At 40.6% G+C, this 24976-nt stretch overlaps 1 protein-coding gene across 1 annotated transcript in view; it reads left to right on the top strand.

Moving 5' to 3' along the window:
• The window catches only part of KCNK2 (potassium two pore domain channel subfamily K member 2), a 129488-nt gene that overhangs the window by 85420 nt on the left and 19092 nt on the right, over positions 1-24976 (top strand). Inside the window, exon 6 of the mRNA XM_073335286.1 lies at positions 6677-6816. Within this exon, the coding sequence (XP_073191387.1) occupies positions 6677-6816 (140 nt within the window). The remainder of the gene's footprint in view (positions 1-6676; positions 6817-24976) is intronic.

Here is a 24976-nt window from a genome sequence, read left to right as displayed (position 1 = left end):
GCAGAATTAGGTAGTTGGTAGACCATCTAATTTGCAGGTCATGTCCCTGAGAAAGAAATAATTTCCATAACTGAACAAAGCTTTACAGCTGTAGTTCCTATTTGCGAAAATGAAGTAAGAGACAGGGCTTGTGGAATATCCTCTGTTGAAAAATAGGACACAGTGGTTCTAAATTCTCTCCTTCTCTTGCTTTGAAGTGAAACCATTGACTTTAATAGTACAGAACAAATCAGGCCAGTAATATAAATGTTCTATGAAGGTCAAAAGTGGAGAGCTTTTTCATGTCACATCTGTCATCTTTCAGTATAATGAAAGATATTATCAGGTACTAAAGTTAGCCTCAAAGCGACAATATTTGTAATACAAGAATAAATTATTTGTATATAAAAATAGTGCAAAGTAGATAACAGGTGGATGAACAGGTATTGTCAAGCCTTTCTGAAATAGCTAATCTTAATATGGCAGGTATTATATATAATTGAAATGAGATGTCCAAAAACTCAAGTAAATTAGACAAAGGTCAAAGATGGGAGCTGCATATAAATAAATTATGCAAGTCTGTTAGGCTTGAATTTTCATAGGTATGCATGATATTGTAGGCTCACTGAGACAACTTAATTGCTCTTGCCCTTCGTGATTGAGGCCAAGGTGTCAGGTATAAGCTCAAATTTTGCATGGTGCGGAAATAAGGGCATGGAATAATCCCTTGAGACTGAAAGTGATTGAAAACAAATTTCTTAGAAAGATTCTTGATCTCCCAAGTACTACCCCAGCTGCTCTTAGAGCCGAGTCAAGCATGAATTCTTTACTATCCATAATATCAATTTTTGGTTTCACATTCATAGTATGCTTCCACAATGTTTGGAAAGGCTTTGCTTAGAGAAACTGTTCAGCAGGGCTTTCTCACATACTTTTTTTGGTTAGAGTACATTCAAAATTCTTTTCATTCTCTAGACCTCTCATAAGTGGAAATTATTAGATTTAAGTTTAAAAATATGAAATCCTTAATCAAGCTGAGACTAGACGATATTGATAAGCAACTAGACATGGCAATATGTTATCTTGATTCCCCCTTGTTAAAAAGACTTATCAATATGCCAGATATTTAGACAGTTTGTTCAATAACAAGTTAAGGAAGAGGGCCTTTAGAGCTTTCCATTTTCAATCCATGCAGTCAGCTTACTCAGAAGGCCAATATACCAGCGTTGAGAAATGTAACCAAATGTCCATGCAGCTCTGGCCAGGTAGAAGTCCTACCCCATTATTTATTATATTGTAATTTGTATTGCTACTTGAGATCAAAAAGGCTTTCAGTGTTTTTGTCCTGGATGCCTTTTTCTAGAAACTCTCAGAAAACAGAATACTTATTAGGAACTGACAACATATCTATGCACCAAGGGGTTGTCCTATTTGTATGGTCAAGTGCTAAAAGAAGGAAAAGACCAGTGGCGTAGGAAGCATATATGGTTTAATTAGTTTATATTCTTTCAAATTTGTTTTTATATAGATTTTAAAATTCTGAATTTAGTTTATTGTGCTATATTTAGGTTTTGGTGCATTTGGCCTATGGCTGAGTCATTATTAATAAACTTGACCTGACTTGTAAGTTCACATCACAAACAGTGCAGTTTGATACATGGTAAGATTTGCCTGCATATCTCATGCTCACCGCTTTGAAAATTGACTCCAAAATATCCTCTTTACTTGCCTCCGCCTTAAAGTTCACCTTAAAGTTCCTTACGGTGTTCTGCAGTGCTTAGATTCAGTATATTGGCATTATTGATAGTGCTGCCATTGTCTGCAGGGCACAGAAATGGCCTAACAACGTTAAGATGGAGACTTAAATGTTTCCACTAATGTACTGGAGTCAATGAAATTATTTAGCCTATAATTGAAAGCAAAGTTCAATACTAATGACAGTTTTTGCTTCACACAACCCTGTAAAGCTGGAATGCTAAGTGTATTAGTCACTGCAGCGCAGTTTATGTTCCACCACTAGATGATATTTCTGATAAGTTCTTATAACTATAACTGGGGTTACATCAGTTTTGACATAAACCATTCTTCGTCACTTTGGGGCTGGATTGTTGCAATAAGCTCTACCTGGAGTGAACTATGAAGGATACTTGAAGCTTCAGTTAGTATGGAATGTTGCTATACACCTCCTCAATAGATCAGACTGGAGAGAGCATATTGTAATTGTTCTTCCTGTTCTGCAGTAGCTGCCTATATGCTTTAGATACTAGTTACAGTTTATAAAGCCAAAATGGCCTAGTTCCCTGTTACCTTAGACTGCTTCTGCCACATGTCCTGCATCTGCCTGAAAGGCTTTGGCTGGCTGTCCCAAATGTACAGCTCACCAGAGCCAGGAGAAGAGCATTCTTTATAGTGGCACTAATAATATTTGAAGCCTTAGCTTTAGAGTAACCACCTCTTTATACTGAAACTTACAACACTGGAGGGGTTATCTTGTCTCTTATTTATTTATATATAAATAAATATACATTTAAATGTCTGAAACAAAAAAAGAAGCTACTTTTACAGAAATAATTATTCATTTCTCTTTTGTTTCAATGGTTGCTTAAAACAATGTGAAAATATACTGTATTTCTGTAAAAGTAGCTTTTTTAACATTCTCAGTTTGGTAGGCAATGGGGAGCCAATCTGGAAGTCTTTACTAATACAACACTTCTATTGGAGTTCAAGGGATTGTATCTCAGTAAGGGCTTTTGGATTGGGCCCAGGTTCTAGGATGTATTAGGTAACCATTGAAAGTCCCAAATCACTAATTTGTGGGGAAGATGTGCAGAGAGGCAGCAGTAGTGTAGACTCCATCCTGGAGCTTGGTCTAAAGCCCACTGGAGTTAATGGGAAGACTCCTGTTGATTTCAAGGGCTTTGGGTCAGACCCCTGGTGTACTCCACACTCCCCTGCATACGAGTGAGGAGGTCTCAGTGGTGGACCTCTATAGAGCCCCATGGAGGGAGGATTATGGGCAGGCAAGGGGTGCGATCAATGGATCTGTGCACAGATCAAACAGACCATGTCCCCAGGTGGAGGGGCACAGCTCTTCTCCATGGTCATTATTAGTAACTGTATCCAGGCTGCATAAACCACCTGGCCAAAGAATTAGAATTTTGTCCCTCAGTACTGTTTCTGCAACGAAAACATGCTCAAATGGGTTCAGCTTCTTGCTAAATAGAGCATTCTGGCTTTTAAAATAGAGATGATAACGTTGAGTAAATGATTATGCTGCATAAAAGTCAATGCAAATGTGTTACATATTGAACTCCTTTCTTTTTCTTTGTTTTTTTACAGTATAAACCGGTAAATTCATTAGCTGGCTACTCTCATACATTTTTATTGGGGATGCGTTTGCTATCATACTCATTCATCTGAACTGTGATTCAATAGTTAATGAATCTCATTAGCTCTAACTTCAGAACAGTTGTATTAGTGATTTGAATCGCATTCTCTTACCTATTTAATTTAATGAGATTCTTGGTTAACCTTATTACAGAACTCCATGAGGTTTAACCTTATGTGCTGAATGCTTCCCACAGCCAGAGGAAGAGAAGAAGTTGGCATATTAGCTCCAGGCTTGGTGCCACACAACCATCTCTGTAGGGACTATCTGACTCCCACTTTGAATAATGCTGCAGCATGCACCATGCTTGTGACTTTATAGCTGCTAGAGAAGCTTGTTGTAGCGTGGACTCAGCTTTTAGTGAGTCAGCTAAATGCTGAGGGCTTTAAAACATATATATGGGGGTTTCCATATTTAAAATAGTTTTTCCTTTATGTTTTTCCTATATGTGCAAGACCAAGCAATTTATTTTAAATGGACACATTCCTGACTTCCTATAGACTATTTCCAGACTCCAGCAAGGTTTATTGGTGGCAGAGCCATCGCTTGGAGTGGGAGCCAGCTGCAATGAGGTGAATATTCTGGGATCTAAAAGAAGAAAGTCACTTATAAAGGAAAATTTTGCTGAATGCCCCTCCTAGGCTGGCTGTTGAGTGTATTTATCACACTTAGTTAACTTGCTGGAATTTTGCACTTTCCCTTCATGGATCACCTTTTTAACAAGAGGAGAAATAAAAATAGTGCATAGTGCAGCTCCAGTTGTTTTGTTAACAAACTCCACAGTATAAAAACTAACAAGTATATAATAGTTCAATACAGTAGAAGGACTACCATTTTTGTGTTAAAACTTTTTAAAAGCACCTCTGCTTTTAAAATAATGATAAAATATCTGCAAGAATAACATCTGCTATGGAGAAGCAAAAAATGCTGCAAAATGAAGTCTGGGATCTCCTCCCAAGCTGCTCTCATGATGAGCAACCTCCATGTCCTTCTTATTTCTGCATGTTTGTGTTCTAAGACAAATGAGAGGAACTCCTCCCGTATCACAGGCAATCTTTAAATCTTATATTTGATCTCAATAAATAAAAAGTGTGTATGAAAAATATTCTGCCATACCAACATAAGATCCTCATTAAATTGGGAGAAATGGGTGTTACCTATTTCTGAGGATCCATCTCTTTGCATAAGTAAGGGGAATTGCAGTCCATACGAAAAAGATTTTGTACATGATCTTTTTCATCAATACGTAACTCTGGCTCAGTTAGTAGCACAAGGTTTCATTCTGTCTTGAAAGCAATTAGATAACATTTGACCAACATTTTTAATGTGTCAAATTACCACCCTCATTCACATCCATTTGCCTCATTGTCCAGTAGACTACATTTGAGCAAGCATGCAGAAAGCCGGTAATGTCTTTTCATCATTTTTAATGGCTGTCATTTCATTTTAAACACAGTAGTGGATCTTATAGATAAGATTTTTCTTGTCAAGTCAAGCACATTTTATATCTCATTATTTGTGGCTGCTAAATTCACACTTGCAAGTGATATTTTTCCACCTTATCCTGGCAATGAATTTTCTATCCTTAAATTACAACATTCTATATTAAGGTTCTCCTCCCTATGTTGCTGATGTATAATTTCAACTCAAACCTCAGTTTTATAAGGATAGTAGTCTGAGTATATAATAAGGTAAAATATAAAGATATTGTAAAGGCCAAATAGTATAACTTGGTTCAAAAAAGAATTAGGTAAGTACACGGAGGACAGGTTCATCAGTGGCTATTAGCCAATATGGTCAGGGATGCAATCCCATGTGCCAGGTATTAAACCACTGACTGCTAGAAGTTGGGACTGGACGAAAGGGAATGGATCACTCGATAGTTCCCCTGTTCCGTTCATTCCTTCTGAAGCATCTGGCACCGACCACTATGGGAAGATAGGATAATGGGCTAGATGGACCATTGATCTTATCAGTATAGCTATTCTTATGTTCTTATATCTTTGCGCCTCTTTTTACATTTCATTGCCATTAGTGGAATTGCAGAATGTTACTGAATTCAGAATTTCCCTGTATTTTTGGAAGTTCATACACAATTGAATAAAAAATCTTGTTATCCATGGGTTTGCCGCAACAGTTTTGATTAACAGGAACGTTTATTATTTGTACATATAGAATTAAATCTATGCATTAAAAAGCCTTTCCCTCTAATAAGTAATCATCAGTAGAATTCCATAATCTGTATGTTATTTCCGTGTAACTTGTGGATTCATTGATTAATAACAACCACAAGCTTATAAACATGGCTGGTTTGGATGCTGCTGCCAAATCTGCAGTCTCAGAGGCTCCAGATTAGGAGCTTTATCATATCATGGCCAGGCTGAATTGCTAGTGTGGCGTTTAGTGCTCAGTGTGCTATGTGGTACTAAATATAAACTACTTAATGTTGAGTGAAAGCTCTGTGGTAACCATAACTTGAGTCCCCTGTGGAATTGGAATGTCTATTCTTTATGATGGCCCCACCATGGGCATTTCACAGATTTTTCTCTCCTTTTTAATAAAAAGGGAAAGATGGATGATCTTGGCACTTGGTTTAAAGAGATCTGGGTTCTGTCAGTGCCAGAGATTTGCTCTGTGACCCTGAGCAGTTTAGTTAGTCTCCATGTGCTTTGGTTTCCTCATCTGTAAAATGGAGGTGATACTATTTCCTGCTTCCCAGGGATGTGGGGAGGACAAAGTCATTCATGTTTGTGACGTGCTCAGGGCACTAAAGTGATGAGGACCATGAATATACCTAGACAGATAAAAGCCTCTATTCAATGTAGTTCTAACTGCTTCCACAAACACCGCACCCCACCCCCCAGACCCTGACATATTACCTACTCCTCCGTTAAACTTGGATCAGCCCTTAAAGCTGACATAGTATAGGAGTTTGGAGCAAGTATGGGAGAATCAGCAGTGCTTATAAATAAGTTTGTCAGCTGTTAGGTGGGTTCATTTTTATAATTATTATAACCTGATAGCAGTTATTGAGCCACACTTATCCTTTGTGTAATGCAATGGATTTCAGTGCTTTTCTACCAGGGATGAATTTAGCCCCTTGTCTTGTTCAGTGATTTTCTTTCTTTTAATTTTGTTGCCTATCCTTATTTGCACTGATGTGAAAAACTCAGTTGGGGAAAAAGAATTTTTTTAAAAGCCTTAAAAATGTACATTTTTAAAATTGAGTGTTTTAGAAAAGGAAAGCATTAAGTACAATTTTGTGTATGCCAATATGAAGCACACTTTATTTTTAACTTTGTCTTTCAGGGGGATCAGACATTGAATACCTTGATTTCTACAAGCCAGTGGTGTGGTTTTGGATCCTTGTAGGACTTGCTTATTTTGCTGCTGTCCTGAGCATGATTGGAGACTGGTTAAGAGTCATATCGAAAAAGACAAAGGAAGAGGTAAGAGCATCTTGCATCTAAGAACAACTTGCTTCTTCGTTTATATTTGGATTAGAGAACAGCAAACATAAAGTAAATGTTTGCTTTTAGGGCATGAATCAAAGTTGTCTATATATGAGGTACAGCATGGGCTGAAATAGCTGATGTCATTATACAATTCATTTGTACCAGTCTGGTTGGATATATATTGATTTTATGTCACTATATATAAACTCGGGTAAACATAGATATCAATTAAAGGAAAATATGTGCAGTAGAAAAGTACACCTATCTTGCTGGAAGGAAATGTCTCTTTTTATAGGAACTATTTTTGATAGTTAAGCCATGCACTCAGTGTTTGGAGTAATAATATTTTATCCGATGAAGTGAGCTGTAGCTCATGAAAGCTTATGCTCAAATAAATTTGTTAGTCTCTAAGGTGCCACAAGTACTCCTTTTCTTTTTGCGAATACAGACTAACACGGCTGCTACTCTGAAACCTAATATTTTCCTGTGATTTTTCGCTCTATGATACAGATATGTAAAGCAAAAGAATCAAATGTACCACCACATAGTCATATTAAACAGTAAGACACTCCTGGACTTGTTTTAGTGATACATTAATTTGTCTTATGTTACTTGTCATACAGTGCACTGCACCTAAGGCATGGACCATTAAAATATGCCCAGAGGTGTTTTACAATAGTCTAATTCAGTTACATACATATTAATTCGCAGTCAGATGTGTTGGTTTAAGTTCAAATGTGCTTTTTCATGTAAATTTGTTTCCATCTTTGGAATGATGATAAAGTAGTTTAATTAAAATGTAATCAGTTAGCCAAATGGCTTGGTTTCAGTAAACATTTGGGGATAAGTAAAACCTCTTTTGGTTATGGCTAATGAGAACAGGCTTGATTAAAAAGCTTTAAACAGAAATTCATTAGTTAAGAAAAAATATTTTGTTCAGAAGCAAGATATTCATTCCATGTGCTCTAGGTTCACGTCATCTGCAAATACTTAATCTGCAGTAATCAAAGACAATACAAGGAATCATTGTTTTCAGTGGAGATACAATGTGAACTGCTCCGCTTTATTTAGCGCTGTCTTGTGTTGCCTATGTTTAGTGGTATCATTCAAGTAACTGATTGCGAAGCGTTGATATGAGTGCATTTTTAGTGTGAATTCATAGTCACTTATTCTGAGAAAAGAACTGGCATCTAATTAATGAAAGGGTATTAATCTAATGTCCTCTCTTTGAAGACAATATGTGTATTAGTTCTGCACTAGTTAAAGAAGATAGCTGCTCATCTTGGCCCTATTCGTGCAAACCTCTAAGGATGTTTGTAACTTTACTCACATGAGTAATCCATCTGATGTCAATGACACTACACATGTGATTGCTTGCATTCACAGCATGTTTAACCATTTGCACGTTTGGAACCTTGCTTTCTGGAAAAGTGGTGAAGGAATCTGTGATGCCCACTCAGCACTGGCTGCTAGTAAATAAACAGGTTACTTCAAATCTTGCTGTTACAGCCCTTAGTAATCTTAGCATAGGGGGTGTGTGAGTCTTCCATTTGGGGAGGCTCACATGTGAGCACCGGAAATGCCCTAGAAGTGGGTTGGGCCACTGGCACCTGGACCATGGCCCCGCCCCCACTCAGCCTTCTCCCCCCCCCCCATCCCCACCCTGGCTCCACCTCTTGCCTCCCCCAAGGCCCCGCCTGCCACTCACTCCTCTCTGCCCCTTCCCCCTAGGCCCCTGCCACTTGTTTCTCTTGGTCCCCTTCCCAGAACGGCAGGGGCCACCATGGGGTCAAGGCCCCATCGCTTTTTCCTGCCTTAGGTGAGCGATGGAAGAGAGGGGGTAGGGGAAGGCCATGGGGGACAAGGCAGAGCAGGGGCGGGAAGAGGGGGACCAAGGGTGGAGCCTTGGGGGGAAAAGGCAGGGAGGAGCATGGCCATGGGGAGGCCTTCGGGGAAAGAGGTGGAACAGAGATGAGGTAGAGCATGGACGGGGCCATGGTCTGGGTGCCATTCCACCCCCTTCTATTGAGCTTTGCTTACGGCACTCCAAAAGTGGTGGCAGGCTGGCGCGCTTTTGGAGGGGTGACCTACGCCACAGCCATTTTCCCCGCTGCATGGTGGACTTTTGCCTCCCCTGACCTTTTATCCGCGCCGCCCATGAATCTGAGCCTGGCACACTTGAGGAAAAACCTCTCTCTCTCTCTCTCTATGTTACACTGAGGCAATTGCAGTCAGCTAGGTAATTCTTGTAGAGTACTCCTGATATTCCATCTGAATCTTTCCTTTACAGGGCCGCCTTAGCTCAGGAAAGCAATTTCTGGAACCTCCTAGGTGAGGATTTGTGCCAGGCTCCCTTTGTGGCTCTCTTCAGGGTTTAGAGCAAGGCCTTTCTGTTCATGTCAGTGCATCTTTACCAATTCGATCTCCTTTTTTCTTCATCATCTGCTATTTTTGGACTATTTTCTTTCATCCAGTTTTGTGAAAGAAACAAGCTGATCTCTCTGGGCATGTATCCATGTTTTGTTTACGTTCTATCTAAAGCTTATTGAGTATCCCAGATACTCTGTGTGGAGATGGGCACTTCATCACTAAGGGAGAGAGTTTCAGAAGTGCCTAAGAGGCCTTGCCTAGGGGCAAAAGTCACATTGGAAGTCAACAGAACTGGTGCTCCTAAATCCCGTTTACACTTTTGAAAGCTCTCCAGAAATTAATGTTTACCATATCTATTGGTTTCAGTGAACATGCTTTGAATTCTGTGAAACTGCAAGGACTTAATTTAATATTTTTGGAACATTTTGGTGTTGTGGTTGATGCACTGCCTTGGGATTCTCGGTTAGGTTCCTTGCTTTGCCGTGGATTTCCTGTGTCCCCTTGTGCAAGTCACGTAAAACTGATTCTTATTTACATTAACTTCTCATTGCAGAGTATAAATGAGAACCTGGTCCTTAATCTCTCTGTGCTTCAGTTTCCCATCTGTAGAACAGAGATAATAAAGCTTCCTTTTGTGTACCCTTTTATTTTCTCTATTAGGCTATGTCTACACTGGAAGCTGTGGATGTGATTCTCAGCTTGCGTAGACATATCAGCTGCCATGCTAAAAATAACACTGTCACTGAGGTGGCATGGGTAGCACCTCTGGCTAGCTGCCCAAGTACATGCCCAGAGGGTCTGGGTGGGTACATATTCAGGATGGCTCGCCCGAGCTGCCACCCATGCTACTCCAGCTACGCTGTTATTTTTAGCACACTAGCTCGAGCAGAGGTAGAGCTGGTACCTCTACATGAGCTGGGAATCACACCTCCTGGTCCAAATATAGATGTAGCCTTAGATTGTAAGCTCTTTGGGTAAGGCACTATCGGTACCAAACGTTTGTACAGAACCTAGCAAAATGGAGCCCTAATCTTGGTTGGGGCCTCTATGTACTATCGTGTCATACATTAAGATTTATTTTTATTAATTGGACCTGGATTTTTTTTAAACTTCACGTGTGTTGATTTTAACTATGCACTGTGGGCATTTGAGTCCAAACTCAATCCTTGGTAAGAGTTAAACAGATACAAGTTGGCAAGGCCTATGGATGCTTTTAAATTCATTCCCCTATTGCATGTTAAGTAAAATGATACTTGCCAGGTGATGCAGCACTGTACAGTGCCAAACAGATTTCTCTCAAGCACCAAGAATGCATACCCTATTCCCTTTCCCCTCCCTTCTCTCTTCTGTAGCCTCAACAAGCATATTCATTGTGGCTACAGAAAGGAACATTTCATTCTTCATATATATATGTATGTATATTCATGTTCCCTTAGCTAATGCAGGGGTTCAGGATATTGTCATACACTTCTCTCTCTGTTTTTTTGTTGTTTTTTTTAAGGTCAGATTAAATACAACCCTAGAATAGCTGGCACTATTTGCTCAAGTAATTGCATCCCTCAGGTACTGAAATTTTCATCATGTTGAGATGCAGAGACTCACTGTGTGCTTCTTTAACCCATTGCTCAGGCATGTCTGTGAGGACTCACAACAGAGAATGTTGTAGCCATAGCTGTTAAGGTTTCAGAAGTAACAGAAATCAGCTTGAGGAGTCTGAGTTTTGGCAAATTTTTGTGCTATTCTAAGAAAATACTAAAATATTAAAACACTATCTTTCTATTCTACTCCTGTGCACTTTGTATAAAGGAAGTTGTATAAAAGTATATGGTATTATGCTGAAAAACCATAATAATAATGGTATTATCCAGAAAACCTGGATTTGTGCTGGAAATGGCCCACTTGATAATCACTTTAGATAAGCTATTACCAGCAGGACAGTGGGGTGGGAGGAGGTATTTTTTCATATTCTCTGTGTATATAAAGTCTGCTGCAGTTTCCACGGCATGCATCCGATGAAGTGAGCTGTAGCTCACGAAAGCTCATGCTCAAATAAATTGGTTAGTCTCTAAGGTGCCACAAGTACTCCTTTTCTTTTTGCGAATACAGACTAACACGGCTGTTACTCTGAAACCTGGTATTATGCTGTAAGTCTTGTCTGGAAGAAGCTTTTTCTATGTTGATAAATCGTAAAAGCTTAACTTGAAAAGCCCAGTTACCCCATTCAGTGTTTTCTCCAACCATACAGGATGGTTCCCTGCCCTATTGTGCAAAGAGTTCGCTCTACAAGTGACTTTTCAAGGTCAAACATGCTACTCCATTAGTACAAATTTGAGGTTGACTTTTCGACTGACTGAGGACCCCATGATGAAGAAGTTCATAGATTTTTAAGGCCAGAAGGGACCATTATGATCACCTGACTAATCTCCTGTCTAACACAAGCCATAAGATTTCCCTATATTAATTCCTGTTTTGAGTCCAATAGCTGTGCTTGAACTAGAGCAGTCGTTCTCAAACTTGTTCCGCTGCTTGTTCAGGGAAAGCCCCTGCCGGGCCGGGCCAGTTTGTTTACCTGCCACGTCCACAGGTTTGGCCGATCGCTGCTCCCAGTGGTCGCAGTTCGCCGCTCCAGGCCAATGGGAGCTGCTGGAAGCGGTGCGGGATGTATTGGCTGCCGCTTCCAGCAGCTCCCATTGGCCTGGAGCAGCGAACTGCGGCCAGTGGGAGCCACAATCGGCTGAACCTGCAGATGCGGCAGGTAAACAAACCGGCCCGGCAGGGGCTTTCCCTGATCAAGCAGTGGAACAAGTTTGGGAACCACTGAACTAGAGAATGTCTTTTAGAAAAACATCCAATCTTGATTTTAAAATTTCCAGGCATGGAGAATCCACCACAACCCTCAAGATATTCCAATGATTAATCATCCTCACTTCCAGAAATGTACATACCATTCCCATATGAAATTGTCTAGCTTCAACTTCCAGCTGTTGGTTCTTGTTATAGCTCCTAGACTGGAGAACCCTCATTATCAGATTCCTGTTCCCCAAGTTGGTACTTGCAGACTGTGATCAGGTCATCCCTTAACCTTTTCTTTGATAAGACAATGAGACTGATCTCCTTGAACCTTTTGTGATAAAGCCATGTTTTCTAATCCTTTAATCATCATCCTAGCTCTTCTCTGAACCCTTTTCAACATCTTGCTTGAAATGTGGACACCAAAACTGGACACAGTATTCCAGTAGATTGCACTACTGCCAAATATAGAGGTAATATACTCCAACTCGATATCCCTGTTTATACATCCAAGGATCGAATTAGACCTTTTGGCCACAGTATTGCACTGGGAGTTCATGTTCAGTGGATTTTCCTCTATGGTTCCCAAATCTTTTTCAGTAAAATATTCTTAAACAATTCCCAATTATTATTCACATTTTTCTATTTAAATTGTTTCTTCCAGCTGATTTGGCTCAGAATTTTTTTCAACTTTGGGAAATTGGCCTTTTAAAAGCACCACATAAATATACTATTGGTTTATTATGTGTGCACGTTACAAATGTAATCCAGTCTTGATCACTTGCACCAAAGCAACCACTGATTTTTATTTTTTTTTTTTTAGTTCTGAGATCAAGTCCCTCTTTATCTGACAAGGTGAAGTCTAATGTAGAATTTCCCCATATATTGGATGCAACTTTTTTTTTGAGTGAGAAATTTGTCTATAATTTTGTAGAAATGTCAAGGAACTTTTAGTCCTGGCAGCATGAGATCACCTGCATTTGTCACTCAGATTTAAGTCCTCCATGATATTTACCCCTACACATTGTAGATAGATGTGTTAACTAGGCTGTCGTTCTCTGTCATTTAGACACCAATTAGTATTCCATTTTGTGCTTTATCTGTTAGAACATTAATCCATAAGGATTCAGGATAGCATGCCATTCCCCCTCCCTTTTTGGTCACTCATACCTTCCTAAATAAGTTATAACCAAGGATTTTAAGATTCCAATCAAGTGAATCTTCCCACCAGGTTTCAGTAATATCAGCTTCATCAAATTCATACTGATAAATGAGCAATTCTATTTCATCTTATTATCTGGGCTCCTAGCATTGATGCACAGTCAATTTAAGAATTTCTTCTCTTCAAGTTCCCTGGTGCCTTGATTAAAATTTTATTCCTTACATCTTGATTTTGTGCTAAATGGGTGCTCCTTTGTTCCCCTTTCTCTTTCGTTGTTGGGAATGCCCACTTGACTTTCTGTGATCCTGGCCTCCCCACAAGGTTCTGCACTCGAGGAAGTCAGAGCAGATTCTGAGTGAACCTGAGTATTGTATTCGTTTGGCTTTCAGGTAGACACTGGAGCCAAGTTCACCCATGGTCTATTCTGGTTTTCACTGTGCAGATTCTGGTGGAGGTCCCTAATTGGAACTCAGATGCCACAATGATGACTGCAATAGAAAATTCTAAATAGCAGCCTGATGATTTACTACACATCAGGGACATTTGATTCTCTTTCCAACTCTGGAGGAATTGCTCATTGTGTCATAATTCAGAAAAATGAAATTGATGAAATCCAATGAGAGAGAGTTTAGTATAAAATCTATAATGCCATAAATGATGCATGGCTAAAACTGAAATAATTCAATCTATTTCGTGGAATATATTGGACTCCATTAAAATATTCTGCTTAAAATTAAGGACAATAGGGATTTGCCTAAGGTGTGAAGTAGAAACTGAAAAGCATTAGTATATCATGGATAGTAGAACCATGCATAACTGATGGATTATGAGACAGGTTAAAGAGGTATTAGATGTCAAAATACAAGCTATGCCTACATTTCTGCTTTCATTTCCCTGTACTCCTCCACTTGCTCCTTATGCCTTCTCAATCCTCTCTCCTTTTGTCTCCTCCGCCCACATTCTGCTTTACACCTTCACTCATACTGCCTGCCTCACTGTTCTCATATGCAAACTAGCTCTTGCAATCCACTGCTTTTTTTCCAGTAACTCTTCCTACCACCTTCTCATCATCAATAATCTCCAGAGCTTCCCTCACCTAAACTATAGTCCTGTCTCATTTGTTTGTCTTTGATAACTTGGCTTGTAAATTCTTTAAGACATTTTGTTTTGTTCTATTAATTAAACACAATATACATTTATAATAAGTGACTTAAAAATGATGGACCTAAACAGCCATATCCGGGAAAGATCCCATTGAAGTCAAGGAGAACTTTGAGTCAGAAAGTTCTGCAGGATATGGGCCAATCATAATAATAAGCTACCCCAGCCTTCTGTGCAGTATTGTGAACAACATTAATCCTAGCTATCCTTCCTTATTGTAAGAAGTGGCTACATGAAGCTTTCATAATGGCAAAACCAATTGTGCCATTGAAAGAGTATCTGTCCCCCTAGAGAAACAGAATTGCACTTAAATAGGCAGCAGGTTCTGAAGGAATGATGTACAGACTGAAGAATAATTCTGACATCTTTTAAAAGCCTGTGAAGAAACGTTATGGACCCTTTGGAAAAGGAATAACAGTATTGCCTGCATAAATTATTACATTTTCTATCAGAAAAGAATCGTGTGCGTATTTTTCTCCTTTCTCCTTTGTTGTTTGAACAGTTTATACAAGAAATATAATATTAAGAATATATTTTTTTAAAATATATTCAAACATGCAGTAACTTGGACTCTCTCCAGATATGAACACAGAGCCAGAGGTTTCAGAAAATCTGTTTGATAAGTACTGTAGCAGGCCGCTCAAGAGCTCCATCCAAAAATGAAGACGTGCCCTCCAGAAGTTAAATGTAGATGAATTATATTCTATTAGTATTGAAGAAATGCAGCTTCAGTATTTGCTGAAAGGCACTAACGTTGGCTGTATGATTCAACAAAACTACAGTATGACTCCACTAATTTGCCACAGTGTCCGAGAGAACATTTGAAAAGAGCTAAAAACTTTTGTCCAACCAACTGATGAGATAAATATTGGTTAAAAGAAATTTTGCTACTGCAACATATGTTTTATTCAACCAAGCTGCAGTAGCTGATGACAATCCTCGGTTGTTAATGTCAACAGTTACGGTAGAGTTACACAGCTAGAAAAATATTACAAATACAGCAATAAGGCCTGCAAATTACCCAGGTTTTATGGTAGATTTGTCATGACCCTTTACTAAGAAAAGTAGAACTGATTGTAAATTAGTTGATTTGGGAAGACATAGCATTTCCTTATTAATGCAGTTCTGTAAGGTTTGGTAGGGAGTGTTAGCTGGCCAAAGCAGAGCCTGGTTTACAAGGACCATATAAGTTTTAATAGTATTAACAGCTAACCATGGTTTTGTTTTTTTTCTTATTGTTCAAGGGCGACAGGCCTGCCTTTCTAAAAGCAGAAGAGTCCATTAGCTTTGCCCCTGTTCCCACTGATCAATAGCAAAATTCCTGACATCAATTCCTGAATCAGGAGCAGATTAGCCCTATTATTAAGGACATTAACTCATTAAGAATAAGTGTCTTTTAAACTACACCTGTGGAATAGGTCCTGGATCTCTGTTCAACCTACTGTAATCTGGTATGGCAGCACAAAGTAGTCCGAAAGCCAGCTTTAACCAGTCATTTTGTGGATTTTCCCAGCACAGAGAAATTACTCCCTCCTCCCCACTACTGGCCCTAGGCATAGGGGGAGGAGGCATGGCTGCCATACTGTTCCGCTGTGGTCACCTCCAACTGGGAGAACAGCCTTCTTTATGCCAGGACCAGCCCAAACAACTGAGAGCAGCCCTCAAGATGTTCTAAGTTGCTCCAGGGATCAGTCCAGCCCCAGTTGTAAAGCACCCATCCCCTCCTGCCCCCCTCCCCAGCTCCTATACAAATCAACCATGTTTTAGTCTGTGTCTTTGATAGCTGCTTTCATATATGGCCATAATAATCCACATAACCCTATTACCGTTGCTTGGGTTTTTTGCTAAAGTCAAGAGTAGCGGATCAGTCCTTAATTGAGACTTAGGAGATGGTCTTATTGATGATTAATATTGTCTAAGTTCTACAGTCCTATGTAACCTTTCCTGCCTTTGCTAATATTTTGCTTAAAAAGGAATTTACAGAAGGTATGGAGGGAATAATACATTTTATTGTCCCAACAGAAATAACATTCATAATACCATTTTTGAGATCCCACAGGTAAGTCTGTCAGGAATAAGTGGTGGTGTGATGAAAAACTACACCGCCCCATTGATGATACACTTCCTTTGATTTTTTTAAATGAATTGTTCATATTTTTAAAATAGAATTACTTTGAAGAAATGCCATTGCATTGCTGAAGATTTTTAATTATGGGGGGTACTCAGTAATATCTCAATGTTTCATGCCTGTCAGGAGTTCAGATGACCCTAGTTTAGACTCTTGCAGCACACTTGAGAGTTGAAATGTATCAGATGGGGTGGGAAGTGAAAGACAAGCAGAGACAGAGGTGGGAGTTTTTGGAGGCTAGATCTGTTGCTAGAATCAATTCATACAGCAATACAGACGAGGAGTCAGAAAGGCAGGGGAGCATGCTGTGCGCACTAATCTTAAGTAGGCGATTTGCCTCTCTGAAGTTCAGCTTTGACAGTACTAGCTTTCCTCAAACAACGTCCTCTTCATTATTCTCTAGACTTCGATTACTCTGAACTCTAATTTGGTCTTTTGACTATATGTTCCTTTGAAAGGCAAGATTTCAGCAGGAGTTCTCCCTTGTAGGATTTTTCTTGACTTCTGAGTGGTGCTGCTCTTAAATTGCTGTGTTTCCTGTGAGAATACATGCCCAGGTCAAGTATTTTAATAATTTAGGCTGGGATTTTCACAGGAACCTAAGGGACTTAGAAGCTCAAATCCCATTGAAATTCAATGGAAGCTGAGTACCTAGCTCCCTTAGGCTCCTTTGAAAATCGCAGCCTCAGGCTCTGACGCAGCTCCTGTTCAAGTTGATGGGATAATTTCCATTGACTTGAACGGAGTTGGATAAGGCCTTTAAAGACTGGATCTGGAACTTCAGCAATGAAAAATAGTGACTTCACTTCGCTTTGAAATTTAAGGGGAAAATTATTATACTTGTAGGTAGAGCACTGCTGTGGGACTAGGGACGCAGGACCTGCTGCCCTAATGAGGGAGCAGGTAAAATGTACTGCTTTGTGGGTGGGATTGGCTGGACCAAAAAATCCCACACTGTGGTTTTTTGCAGGAAAATGCTAAATCTCTCATCAGTTTGTTGTAAATAGAATTTCAGCAATGTAAAGCAAGCCTTGGGTTTTTTTAAAAAAATAAAGGTTTTAATAGTTACATTTAAGTGAGGGATTTTAGAGTAGCTTGTGAATCATCAAGTCCATCTGCTGTCTGATGGATAAAATTGACAATTTGTCATGTAAGTCTACTTCCCAGCGTAGACGCCATGCCAGAAAGACTACTGTATCATCAAACATGTCTAGCTCCATCTATAATAAATGTTAAAAGTTACAAGATGCTGAAACATGGCTCAACTAATACGGAATTAAAGGAGGTTAATGTCCTCATGACTGATGAGGGGAGGCTGAGGGAAATGGGCTTATTTAGTCTGCAGAAGCGAAGAGTGAGGGGGGATTTGATAGCAGCCTTCAACTACCTGAAGGGGGGTCCCAAAGAGGATGGAGCTAGACTGTTCTCAGTGGTGGCAGATGACAGAACAAGGAGCAATGGTCTCAAGTTGCAGTGGGAGAGGTCTAGTTGGATATTAGGAAACACTATTTCACTAGGAGGGTGGTGAAGCACTGGAATGGGTTACCTAGGAAGGTGATGGAATCTCCATCCTTAGAGGTTTTTAAGGCCTAGCTTACTGGGGGGAGGGATAGCTCAGTGGTTTGAGCATTGGCCTGCTAAATCCAGGGTTGTGAGTTCAATCCTTGAGGGTGCCATTTAGGGATCTGGGGCAAAAATTGGGGGTTGGACTAGATGACCTCCTGAGGTCTCTTCCAACCCTAATCTTCTATGAATGTAATTAATGCAAATCAACATGGATTTATGAAAAATATATCCTGTCAAATTAACAATATTGTTTGTTGATGAGCTTACAGGTTTGGTTGATAAAGGTAATAACATTGATGTCATATACTTTGGCTTCTGTAAGGCATTTAACTTGGTACCACATGACATTTTGATTATAAAATTAACATGGTACACATTAAATGGATTAAAAATTGGCTATCTGATAGGTCTCCAAATTGTAAGCTAGAAATCGTCATCAGGCATGTATGTTTCTGGTAAGGTCCTGCAGGGATCGGTTCTTGGCTCTATGCCATTTAACATTTTTTTGGAGGGAAACATAAAATCATTGCTGATCAATTTTACAGATGACAAAAAGTGGGAGAGTGGTAAATAATGAAGAGCACAGGTAGCCTGATCCAGAGAGATCTGAACTGCTTGGTAAACGGCGCAAGCAAATAATATGCATTTTACTGTGGCTAACTGTAAATGTATGCATCTAGGAACAAAGAATGTAGGCCATCCTTACAGAATGGGGGACTCTATCCTGGGAAAAAGTGACTCTAAAAAGATTTGGGTGTTTTGGTGCATAATCAGCTGAACATGAGCTCCCAATGTGATGCTGCAGCCAACGGAGCTATTGTGATCCTGGGATGCATAAACCGGAATCTTGAATAGGAGTAGAGTGGTTATTTTATCTCTGCATTAGGCAGTGCTGTGACTGCTCCTGGAATATTGTGTTCAGTTCTGGTGCCCACAATTCAAGAAGGATGTTGATAAACTGGAGAGGGTTCTGAGAAGAGCCACAAGAATAATTAAGGGGCTGGAAAACATGCCTTATAGTAATAGAGTCAAAAAGCTCAATTTATTTAGCTTAACAAAGAGAAGGTTAAGAGGTGACTTGATTACTGTCTTAATATCTACATGGGGAGCAAACATTTAATAATGGGCTTTTCAGTCCAGCAGACAAAGATTTAATGAGATCTGATAGTTGGAACTTGAAGCTAGACAAATTCAGACTGGAAATAAGGCATACATTTTCGACAGTGAGGGTAATTAACTATTGGAATTCTCCATCTCTGACAAATTCTAAATCAAGTTTGGATGTTTTTCTAATAGATATGCTCTAGGAATTTTGGGGGAAGTTCTATGACCTGTATTATCAAGGAGATCAGGCTAGATGATCACAGTTGTCCTTTCTAGCCTTGGAATCTATGAATAAAAGCAATTTGTCACTGGGAGTATATTTACATAAGTATGTAGTATGTTACAAGGACAAAAAATAAATTTTGATCTTAAGTGGTATATTACTCTATATTTGTTTCTTTCAAAATAATGGAAAGGCTGGGACTCTTTTCAAGGAAATATCACCTGTTATGCAGCATTTTCAATTATCTGCAAGAAAATATAAAATAATTGATGGTAAAGTTTGCAGATGACCAAAACAATTGGTGAAATGGTAAACATATATATAAAGTCAGGTCAGTTCTACAAATGGATACTGGGTAAGCTGGGCTCATATGAATGTGTGTTTTAATAAAGTCAAATAAAAGATCATACATCTAAGAACAAAAAGTGTAGGTCTCACTCACATGATATAGGACTGTTTCTGGAAAGTAGTGAATCTGAAATATACTTAGCAGTTGTGGTCAATAACCAGCTGAACTTGAGCTCCCAGTGCAGCGCTGTGGTAGACAGGGCTAACGCAATCCATCACTGTAAACAGAAGAAGACCGAGTAGGAAAAAGGAAATGGTATCTTTACAGACAACATTAGTGAGACCATGACTGAAATACTGCTTCCAGTCCCATCCAGTTCTGTGCTCCACACTTCAAAGGAGATGTAGAAAAATTAAGAAGGGTTCAGAAAAGAGTTACAGAACTTATTTCAGGTTTGTAAAATATGCTTTAGAGTTGGAGATGTAAAAAAGTCGATCTATTCTGCTTATTCCAGATAAAGTTACGAGGTGACTTGAAAACAGTCTGTAAGTACCCACAAGGGGAGAGGATAGCAGAGAGCACTTTGTTACATGTGTGTCTGCTAGCCTAAAGTACAATGGCTGGAAACTGAAACTAGACCAATTCAGACTAGAAATAAGGCACACATTTTTAGGAGTGAGGGTAGTTAAGCATTGGAACAACTTGTCTGGAGCTATGGTAGATTCTGTATCACTGGCATTCTTTAAATCAAGATTGGATGTCTTTCTAAAGTATAAACCTGTAGCTATGCTAGGGTGACCAGACAGAAAGTGTAAAAAATCGGGATGGGGGGGCGGGAAGAATAGGTGCCTATATAAGAGCCTCCAAAATCAGGACTGTTCCTATAAAATCAGGACACCTGGTCACCCTAAGCTCAGCCAGAAGTTATAGGCTCAATGCAGGTGAAATTCTATGGCCTGTATTGTGCAGAAACTCAGATTAGATGATCATAATGGTCCCTTCTGGCCTTTAAACTTATGAATTTAATGAAATCTAGGGCATATCCAGTGTTTGTTAATGAAGCAGATTATCTTCCTTTAATGGTTATATCTCGTGCAGCCTTGCCAAGGGTCACGACACTCATGCAGGCCACCACTCATGTATTCCTGCAGCCCAGACTGAATGTCTCGCATTCTGTTGGTCTGCAGAAATGGGTTGCAATTGTGAGCCCCCCCTCCCCCTCCCCACGCCAGCGATGCCAGCTGAGCAGGCACCACAGTGGCCTAAATAGCTTCTATATTGTTGCTTCCCCTGCTGCATCTGAGGAGCTGGTGTGGAGCAGGCTAGTGACAGCGTTGATAGCAGGAGAACATGGAGGCTGTAGTGGCAGGGATGCGGGTGGGGGGAGGCCGTACTACCCACGGGTGAACCAGCCCAGCTTCCTCCCCAGACATTCCCATCTGCCCAACCCTCAGCAACTCCATCCTGCTGCCCCCGTCTTCCCTCTGGGCATTGTGTTAGCCCCCAGTTTATTCCCATTCTACTCAGCTACATCCTTGGTTACCTAGCTACCACTCAGCCAATTGCTAGTCAGCCAGCTATCTCACTGGACAACACCACAAACTCATTTCTCCTCCATCTTCTCCCTGCTTCACCCGGACACCCCCACAAATCCACCTTCCTTTAGCTATGCCTAGATTCACTCAACCCCCCTTACCAGTTTTCTGCCTAGACACCCCCAGAAATACAACTTCCCTTAGCTACTTCCCAGTTTTCTCCAGCTTCTTCCACCCAGACCCTCTGGTAGCCCCCATCCACCCTCATCTTTCACCCAAACAGCCTCATAAACCCACATGCCCTGGCTTCCTCCCCTCAGACAGCCCTACCCAACACCCACCTATTCCCAAGGCTTCCTTCATCATCTAACTGCCTACCTTTTGTGCATCTTTAGGTAAATTGAAGGTTATGGTCATATACAAACTACTTGAAAATATGTAAATTATGCAGTGAGCTAATTCATATCTTTGCAAATAATTTGCATAAAGTTTCACAAATGGAACTGGACAGAACTGGACAGCTCTGCAAAAATAAGTTGGAGTGAAAGGTGAACAAAGGGGTAAATTTAAGCTGAATATCAGAGAAGATTTCCTAATTACAAGGATAATTAGTCTGTGGAGTAAACTTCTCTAGGGAGTGGTGAGAGACCCTATACTTCAGTAATGGTATAACTGGACTAGGTATGAGTAGAAAATGTACTATAGTGAGGAATCTTGCATTAACTTCCGTGTGTGAAAAGATATAATGAACAAAAAACTATAAGAAAAGGTTGCAAAGTCAAACACTCAAAAAATAGGAGATTCTACCTTTTGTACATTTGCACTGTGATGTCTATTACTATGTGTATGTAAAGCATCTAGCGCTCTGCGGCCTAATCTCATCTGGGGCCTCTGGACACCACTGGAATACAAATGGATGATGATATTATGACATAGATGTCAAATATTTAAATTTTAGGAGACCCATGAAAAAACTGAAAGGTGATGCAGAAGTAGTCTTTGCTGAATGACTCCTAAATATTTTCCAATTGCACAGTGCTGTATAATGGGACAAATTCATTGCTACTGTAAATGTTCGAGTCAGTGCAGTTACACCAGTGATGACTTTAGCCCAGCTTGAATTTCTCTCTCAAAATGTAAGTAACAATTGGGAAGTGCACAGCTTTTGATAACATGTTCTTCTTTTAGAATGAGGAATGGATTATTATGAGAGGAAAAGGGGAAAACAGGTCACTTTTAGTTAATAAATCCCTTATCTCTTTATAGTTATGAATTCTAGTATTATTTTGTGAAAGAATGAGAGCCTTTGTCGAATGCTTTTGCATCTTGAGTAGGAGTGTGCTTCACTGTAGCTGGCACATCCAAGAGTCTGTTCAGTCAATCCAGGATATTGGGTGAGGTGTGTTTTATAGAGAAGTGCTGCATTCAGAAAGGCAATAGTTTCTAGGCGTTTATATTTGAATCAGATGTTAGAGAGGCCCAAAGCACTGTTAAACTCATAAATGGTTCTGGCAGAAAATATATCCAGATGCCTTTGCTCAGATGTACTAATCCAACAACTGCATTTTAAAAAAATCTATTTGAGATACAGTTCCCCTCTCATACATTTTGTGTGCTGTTATGAATGAAAAGTATTAACTGGATGGCTATTGCTCTATGGTGCCATGCACTTTGAAAACTTTCTAAATCTACTCCACTTAGCTGATAAATTTCATATCCTGGAAAAAAATTTGCAATGGAATTTTTTTTAATGATTAGAATGGATATTTTGTCTCTTTTGCATATGTCCCTGAAGTAGTAATTTTCATACTGGATGATAGTGACCATCTCCATATACCAAATAGGTCAGACAGTGCTAACAGGATCAGTGGAAAAGAGATTTTTATTAATGAGAGATTCAAAAAAGAGTGGCAATTAGCTAAGTGAGCAGGAGTATTGGTATCATTAACCATTAGTGGCGATCTGGCAGAATTGATTCTGAGTGGAATTTGGCCTTTTCCCCCTTCTCAAAACAATATTTCCCGATTGTGGGTTATAGTGCTGTAGATTCTAGTTTTAATTATGAAATGCTCAGTGCAGTCCACCATACATTGCTCCTGTACTGAGCACCTGTCACAAAGAGAACATAGCTACGAAATGCAATGAAGTGCACATAACATGAAGATGGGGGGAGGGATAGCTCAGTGGTTTGAGCATTGGCCTGCTAAACCCAGGGTTGTGAGTTCAATCTTTGAGGGGGCCATTTAGGGATCTGAGCCAAAAATTGGGGATTGGTCCTGCTTTGAGCAGGGGGTTGGGCTAGATGACCTCATGAAGTCCCTTCCAACCCTGATATTCTATGAAGAAGTCTGTTCATCTAGTTCAGGGACACTCCTCGGGCTCATAGTCTACTGAGCCCTAGAACAACTGAGTTGTGCCTTGTGCATGACCTGGAATAGATGGCAAGATGATTCTAAGCTATTTTTCCACTCTTTTCTTCCTCATCCTGACCAGAGGCCAAACCAGGTCCCAGCATACCTTAGAGCAGCCTAAGAGCTACTCTAACTTATGCTGACTAGAGCAGTCCCCTAGACATCAGTGATCATTGGAGAGCACTGTCTCTGGCCATCTCGTGCTCATGGCCTATGCAGGAATGGCCCCCTCAATCTGGGTAAGGGGAAGGAAAAGGTGAGTGGTATGGACCAGCTCTCTCCATCCCCTAGAAATGCTGGAGCACAAAAGAGCCAGAGCCAGGAACCAGAATCAGGCCTGAGGTGTTTTTGTTGTGGTGGTGATGATATTGTTGTTTAATATTTGTATTGTGGTAGTGCCTAGAGGCCCCAATCAACTATGAGGACCTCATTGTGCTAAGTGCTGTATATCTGTATAATGAAAAGACTGTCCCTGCTTCACTTATTGTTTCTAAATATAAAGCAAGACTGCTGGTTTATACAGCAAACAGAAGGGGAGACCACAAGGTAACAGCAAGGTAGTTATGACTGTGGCTACATTTTAGTCAAGGGTATTTTTAGTAAAAGTCATAGACAGGTCACTAGCAGTAAACAGAAATTCACGTCCAAGACTTTTACTATATAGCCCTGACTAAAACTTGTATGGGGTGGCCCTGGGGGTGCCACGGGTGCTGGGGGAACAGCCCAGGGGGTGTGGTGGGTGCTGGGGGAGCACAGGTGCAGGAAGCAGCTAAGAGGGGGCGTGGTCCATGGAAGCACCTCAGGTGTTCATGGGGGGGGGGGCTGGGGTACTAGAGGGGCGTGGCCAGGGAAACACCACAGGTACTCGGGGGAGGGAGTTGTGGCCCAGGGGACACCGTGGCTGCTTGGGGACCAGGGGTGGAGGGTTGGCAGGGCTGGGGCAGGTTCCCTTCACAGCTCCTGAGAAGTGGGGACCCCAGCTACTTGCTCCATGTACTGCCGCCGCTCTGCCCCAAGCCCTGGTTCTGCAGCTCCCATTGGCTGGGAACCGCAGCCAATGGGAGCTGTGGGGGCGGTGCCTGTGGGCGGAGGCAGCATGTGGAGTTAGGAGCTGAGAGAGGGGAGCTCCCTTCTGGGGAGCCACCCCCCAGGTAAGCACTGCCCCACACCCCAATCTTGAGGTCCCCCCCAAACTTCTGTGCTGGGGTGCAGGGGGGCCTGAGACTGCCCCAGCAGTAGCCAGTGCAACTGGCCCAGGGGCAGCCTGAGCTGCTCAGGTGGCTCCCAGGCCAGCTGCTCCGGGCTGCTTCAGAAGTCACAGAGGTCACAGAAAGTCACGGAATCCATGATAAACACAGAGCCTTAGTTATGATTAGTGTAGTAAGCACGCGCCACAGTGCCTAACCATTGGCCTC

The sequence above is a fragment of the Lepidochelys kempii genome, chromosome 3 (genome assembly GCF_965140265.1).
Source record: "Lepidochelys kempii isolate rLepKem1 chromosome 3, rLepKem1.hap2, whole genome shotgun sequence".
Classification (NCBI taxonomy): Eukaryota; Metazoa; Chordata; order Testudines; family Cheloniidae; genus Lepidochelys; species Lepidochelys kempii.
The sequence above is the reverse complement of the archived record's forward strand: the minus strand, read 5'-3'. Positions and strand labels throughout refer to the sequence as shown.